Below are 7202 nucleotides of genomic sequence, written 5' to 3'. Positions count from 1 at the left end.
TCCGAAATACCAACCAAAACAAACCCACGGAGTCAGTGCGATGCGGGACAGTGCGAGGGGAGGGTGTGCGACGCTCCGCGTGGCAGTTACGTGTGAGACCACCTCTTGTGTAAAGTGACAATAATATCCAGTGGGTCCTGAGTGCGAGGTGGTTCCGATAGGCTGGTGGAGGCCCAGTGTGTGTGGTTGCCTCAGTACCGTTGGAGGGTGACAGATAGCAGCTGTCCTGGACGATCCGATAGCTGTGTATGCTTAGCCATAAGGCACCCTGCTCGACAGCCGTCTGGCGTCGAGAGGAGACGGAAAGCCAGCGAGCGAGCCAGTCAGCCGCCCGTCCCGACAACGGGCAAGTATGCGGCCGCCGGGCCCGTGAACTCGCGTTTGTTCCGAAGTTCGAGACGCCCTGGGCCGCAGGAGGAACAGGAGAACCTCCTTGCAAGAGCACCGAGCAAGTGGACCACGACGAAGCCGAGGGAAGACTATTGAGTCGGGGCCGTCTAATGTGTGACTGCGGGAGTCTTGGCGGCGGCGGCGGCGGGGAGGGGCTGACCTCGTGTGACCGGGGCGGGAGGGGGCTGTGTCTGTGTGAGGGGCGGCGGGGGCGGTGCAGGTAGCCTCCTGCAGCAGCGGCGGCGGCGGCGGCGGCAAGACTAGCTATGTCCAGGGCACGTCGGCACCATGGCGTCTGGGCTTCCCTCCTTGTCATCCTTATGGTAAGTTGAGGTTTCTCGTGGCAGCGCTTTGAATCGTAGATATTTTTCCCTTTTCTTTATTTTTCTTTTCTTTTATTTACTTTTAGCTCATTTCATTTTATCACAATTCAGTCTTTTTATTTCTAAATGTATTTCCTTGTCTTTTTTCTTTCTTGAAATATTTTCGGAATACAATACATGCAATAGCAGAACCAAGTACCCAGTCTTGAAAGAGAAATGCATAAATACACAAATAAATTAACTATAAAATAAGTAGACGATTTCCAGCTAAGAGTAATAAATAGAACATTTATCTAATCCTTTCACGACAGCAATAGCCCTTGTGTGTGTGTTTTTCTGATCATTAGGTGATTTAATTCAGTTTCGGATCTTAACTTAATTCCATCTCAGTTAATCTTTTGATGACGATGGGCGTCAGACAATTCTATTCAGTTTGGAGTGCTCTCCCTCCCCTTAACCTTCCGGAATTAATTGTTCAAAATTTCAAATCCCTAAAACGCCTTATCTTTTGATAACTCGCCTCTGAAATATTTTGAATTCCTCACTTCGTTATTCTATATGAGACCACAATGACGCTCAGCGTAGCCACAGGATCCGGTCTACTAGAGAATAACTAGATCATTGAAGCCATCTAGAAACATGAGGAGAGTTAGCTATTGACCTGCAGGTTGTCCTCAAGAATTTAGAATTTTAGAATTGCTTTATTTCTTTAATGAATAATTTGACGTGAAGTGTCTGCATTTATACTTAAAAAGGACCGTAAATATATTTGTTACTATTTGATTGTGCATTATGTGGGTATTTCGTGGGTCGCCATTCAGTACAAATGTACTTTGCACACATCCACTTTGTACTAAGTTACTTTGGCCCATTCACTAAGTAAGAGTTTCTCTCGGGTGAATATAAAAGCCTGGCGAATGAGGACAGCGCCTGGGCGCGCTACAAGTATGTCACTGTTGTGGTTCTCCGATGTAGTGTGTTCTGTGATTTCCCTATTGTATTATTGCGTTTATTATTATTATTATTAATATTGTTATTATTATTATTATTATTATTTTTGTTATTATTATTATTATTATCATTATCATTATTATCATTATTATCATTATTATTATTATTATTATTATTATTATTATTATTATTATTATTATTATTATTATTATTATTATTATTATTATTATATCAATATAATTTTTACTATTAAACTATTATTGTTATTGTTATTATTGATATAGTTTTGTTCAATGACGTCCTGTACTTTGTAGAAGTCCGGGTTAGGACGAAAGGTCAGCGAATAAAACTACAAATGTTTTCTGTGTGTACTTCACCACCCTGCCACTCGTGTATGTATATATATATATATATATAATATATAATATATATATATATATATATATACATATATATATATACATATATATATAATATATATATATATATATACTATATATATATGAGAGAAATTCGCTAGTAACAGCGACATTACTCCGATAATTATATATATATATATATATATATATATATATATATATATATATATATATATATATGTATATGTTGAGACATTCTGACTAGGTTGACGTAAGTGGAGTAGGAAACACAGGAGTCTTAGTCTTGAGTTTATTCCTAACTAGTTTCGCATACCTGCGAAACTAGTCAGGAATAAACTCAAGACTAAGACTCCTGTGCTTTCTACTCCACTTACGTCATATAATATTATATACATATATATATATATATATGTATATATATATATATATATATATATATAAATATATATACACACTGTATACACTCGTATATGTAATCAAAGAACGGCTAGAAAGCACGAGGCTAATAATTGCAAATGTAAAACAATTTTCTTGCAGAGGGTTGGAAGACGAACGTCAAAGATAAACAAATAAAAGAAAATAGATTACAAAAACTGCGTGGGCGAACTTGAGCGTGCAGCTGGTTGCCACCGCCATGAAGCTGTTACTGAACGAGGAAGGAGGAGATAAGAGCACTATGTCGGAGAGTTCGGAGATCACAGATAACTCTATCACAACTTCCTCCTAATGCAATCGCTGGTACTGATTGTGTGTGTTGGCCCTTTGAGCACGTGGCAGGGGCTTATACAAAACAAATTAAATCGCCTGTTGTTAGCCAGAATAAAGTTTTTGAAGCGCGATGGCTTTCCTCACAGGATTGGTCATAAGAATGGAGGAGACTGCAAGAGGCCATAAGGCCTACACTAGGCAGTTCCATGCCCATTACCACCTATCATCCGTATCCATAAAGTTATCTCATATCTAAAAATGACTGGTAGTTTCCGAGATCACTAATTGGCTATTAAGTCTATTCCATTCGTTGACCATTCTGTTGGTAAGCCAATTCTTGCCTATTTCCTTCTTAAACGAAAAATGTGTCCAATTTAAACCCTTTACAGTGAGACCTGTCCGGCTGTCTTAACAACTCGATGACAAGATTGATATTTGGTTATGGGCATAACCAGCGCTTGATCCACCAGATTTGACGTCATTCTCGCCCCGCAGTCGTGTGGGTTAATCTAAAGAAGGTCCTAAAACCAGTTGAATAAAATAGTCTGGCGTAACCAGGTTTAAGAAAGAAATAAGGCAAGAACTGGTTTACCAACAGAGTGGTAAACGAATGGAAGAGACTTGGTAACTGGGCGCTGAAACAATTGGCTGTTTTAAGAGAAAATAACTTTATGGATAGGGATGAAAAGAGGTAAGGGACATGGAAGTGATTAGCGTAGACATTATGGTCTCCTGCACTCTCCTCCATTCTTAAGTTCATATATTAACTTTATAAAGTTTGGGACATATATATACATACATACATACATACATATATATATATATATATATATATATATATATATATATATACATATATATACATATATATATATATATATATAATATATAATATATATTTATATATATATAATACATACATATATATGAGAAATTCGCTAGTGAACAGCGACATCAATCAGACCGTGCGCCCTTGACAGTGGCGCACGGGATTTGAACCCGCTGTACTTGGAAGCAAACCTCCCAGACACCCGCCTTACTCCGCTCGACCATCGACGCTATACAACCTATGAGTTCTCAAGATTTTATACCGTCGATGGTCGAGCGGAGTAAGGCGGGTGTCTTGGAAGTTTGCTTCCAAGTACAGCGGGTACGAATCCCGTGCGCCACTGTCGAGGAGATTGTCTGACATACATATACATATATATATATATATATATATATTTATATATTTATATATATATATATATATTTATATATTTATACACACACACACACACGGTAGCTGGCAGCCTTACGGTGGCGTCTCATAAGCTGAATGGAATAGTCTGGCCAGGAAAATGTTCTCTTTCATTTTGGGAATTCTTAACATTCATAAATTGACCACATTCGAAGCGAAAACGTCTTTCAAAATACTTAATCGATTATGAGAGTCCTCGTATATTATGTCCGGCGATTTTTTTTATTTAGGAACTTATAATTATTGGAGATTTTTGAATTTTAGAGATTTTCGAATTTTGGTCGTTTCTGAATTTTTAAATTTCCGAATTTTAAAGTTAAATTTTTTATTTCCGAATTTCATATTTTCGAATTTTTACTTTCCGAATTTGAGAAATTTGAGGAAATTTAAAGTTCTGGATTTTGGAAATTGTCGATTTTTTAAGTTACGAATTTATAGTTTCCGATTTTTATATATCTTCGAATTTCAGTAATTTCCCAATGTGAAATTTTTTCAAACTTTAAAAAATTCCAAGATCTTAATTTTAGATTCCCGAATTTTTAATTTCAGAGTTTTAGAAATTTCCGAATTTTTAGAGATTCCCAATATGGAAAGAAGTGTCTTGTTCACCGTTGCGGTGTGTGTGTGTGTGTGTGTGTGTGTGTGTGTGTGTGTGTGTGTGTGTGTGTGTGTGTGTGTGTGTGTGTGTGTGTGTGTGTGCGTGCGTATGTGTGTGTGTGTGTGTCCGTTTGTGCGTGCGTATGTGTGTGTGTGTGTGTGTCCGTTTGTGTGTATTTACCTAGTTGTATTTACCTAGTTGTATTTTACGGGAAGGGGAGTTATGCTCGTGTGTTCCCGTCTTCATATCTCATTTTATCTAAACTATTTTTAAATTCATGTATTGTTTTTGCACACACCACTTTCTCATCTAACTTGTTCCAACTGTCTATTACTCTGTAAGGAAAGCTGTTCTTTTTCAGATCTCTTCTATATCTGTGTGTGTGTGTGTGTGTGTGTGTGTGTGTGTGTGTGTGTGTGTGTGTAAAGAAACGACGGTGGCACCCGTACAGCCGAATGAAATCGCTTGTTTTTAGCCATAACCAATTCATCAGAGTGCGGCCTCGTAGCAAAATGGCGAACGCCAAGACGGCGACGAGAGCTCTTTGTTTTATTCTGGCTCTCCTAACGGTGGTTTAAAATCGTCTAATTTTCTCCAGCCTTTATTTTATCATCATCATCATCATCATCATCATCATCATCATCATCATCATCATCATCATCATCATCATCATCATCATCATCATCATCATCATCATCATCACTATTCAATCAATGTATCATACATTATTTTCATCATTATTATTACATCATTATATTAGTATTACTATCATACATATTTTATCATTATTATTTATTATCATTATTATTATTTATTTATTTATTTATTTATTTATCATTTATTTATTCATTTATTTATTTATATATTAAGTGGGTGCTTTTTCGTGCAAGGCGCTGTAAGATGTCATACATATGAAGTTTTAACCTCCAACCTCCGGAGGATGTCTGGGGAAGGAGGTGGTGGCGGGAGATGAGGGGAGGCGCAACCTCCGTCCAGGAGGAGGCTCGTCTTGGTTTTAATGAGTGTGATAGAAGGTGGTGAGGAGCCTACACCAGGAGACGCTGAGTAGCTGCGGCCGAAGCCGTCAACTTTGCATAATTAAGGGCTTTGGGGATTGTTGGGGGCAGGCAATAGCAGTCATTGCTGGGAATTGGAGAGTAAAGTGCGGGATTCGAACCCGGGACTAAGGGAATACGAGACCAGCGCGCCGTCAGAGGAACAAATATTTACCCGCGGGGAAACCCTCGGCCCTGCTAACGAGCGCTTGCAGGAGCATTTGCCCAGGACGGAGAGAGAGAGAGAAAGAAAGAGAGAGATGGAGAGAGAAATGGAGAGAGATGGAGGGAGAGAGAGAAACAGACAGAGGGAGAGAGAGAAAGAGACGGAGAGAGAGAGATGGAGGGAGGGAGGAAGAGAGAGATGGAGGGAGGAAGAGAGAGATGGAGGGAGGGAGGAAGAGAGAGATGGTGAGAGGGAGAGATGGAGAGAGGGAGAGATGGAGAGAGGGAGAGATGGAGAGAGGGAGAGATGGAGAGAGGGAGAGAGGGAGAGATGGAGAGAGGGAGAGAGGGAGAGAGGGGGAGATGGAGAGAGGGGGAGATGGAGAGAGATGGAGGGAGGGAGAAATGGAGAGAGAGAGAGAGAGAGAGAGAGAGAGAGAGAGAGAGAGAGAGAGAGAGAGAGAGAGTGCGAGTGTGTATGGGCGGGCCATAGATAATAAAGTCACCCCGCCCACCCATTGAACCCAGCTTCACCCTTGACAGGCTCGGTTGTTATTTCCTGAAGGAGGACTTGGAGTGAGGTGGAGGTGGAGGTGGAGGAGGTTGTCTCGTGTCCTCTCTTCCACTGCACAGGGAGTGGGGGTTCACTTAAATGAATAAAATCGTCTAGTATCAGTCAGATCGATCAAATGTACTAATGAATATCAAGGATGGCCTTGATAACTCAGACGGTTAGTTAAACTAACAACGTAACCAAACATAACGTAACTTAACCTAACCTAACCTAACCTAACCTAACGTAACCTAACCTAACGTAACCTAACGTAACCTAACCTAACGTAACCTAATCTAACGTAACCTAACGTAACGTAACGTAACTTAACCTAACCTAACCTAACGTAACCTAATCTAACGTAACCTAACCTAACCTAACCTAACCTAACCTAACCTAACCTAACCTAACTTAACCTAACCCAACTTGACCTAACGCAACCTTAACATCTTAACCTAACCTAATTTAATCTAATGTAACCTAACCTAACGAGACCTATCGTGACCTATCGTGACCTAACCTGACCTAACCAGTCGGTCGCATGCCCTGTCAGCGCAGCGCCTTCAGTCCTCCCACTCGCTCCCAGAGGGCCCTCAAACTGAATGAAATCAACGGGAGTTTGCCAGGAAAAAATAATACCCAAATGTAACACGAGCACATCAATGGGTTAATCGATTTTTTTATTTATATTTATTTATTTATTTATTTATTTATTTATTTATTTATTTATTTATTTATTTATTTATTAATTTGTGATACTGGGGCATCAATGTTTGACCCTTTTGATGTGATGACGCACTTTGCAAATTTTATTCTGGTTAAATCAGACAAGACATTCC

At 39.5% G+C, this 7202-nt stretch overlaps 1 protein-coding gene across 3 annotated transcripts in view; it reads left to right on the top strand.

Moving 5' to 3' along the window:
- The first annotated feature begins 593 nt into the window (after positions 1–593).
- Positions 594–7202, top strand: part of LOC143037962 (metalloprotease TIKI1-like) — a 436427-nt gene continuing 429818 nt past the window's right edge. For all 3 annotated transcript variants that reach the window (XR_012967541.1, XM_076206694.1, XM_076206693.1), the window contains exon 1: positions 594–713. Coding sequence is in view for 2 of the 3 variants with exons in the window: in XM_076206694.1 (XP_076062809.1) it covers positions 657–713 (57 nt within the window). In the remaining variant the exon portion in view is untranslated. The remainder of the gene's footprint in view (positions 714–7202) is intronic.

Source organism: Oratosquilla oratoria, chromosome 23, assembly GCF_046742065.1.
Source record: "Oratosquilla oratoria isolate Oo_2021 chromosome 23, ASM4674206v1, whole genome shotgun sequence".
In the NCBI taxonomy this organism is placed as follows: domain Eukaryota; kingdom Metazoa; phylum Arthropoda; class Malacostraca; order Stomatopoda; family Squillidae; genus Oratosquilla; species Oratosquilla oratoria.
Note: the sequence above shows the minus strand (reverse complement) of the source record. Positions and strands in the feature narration are given on the sequence as shown.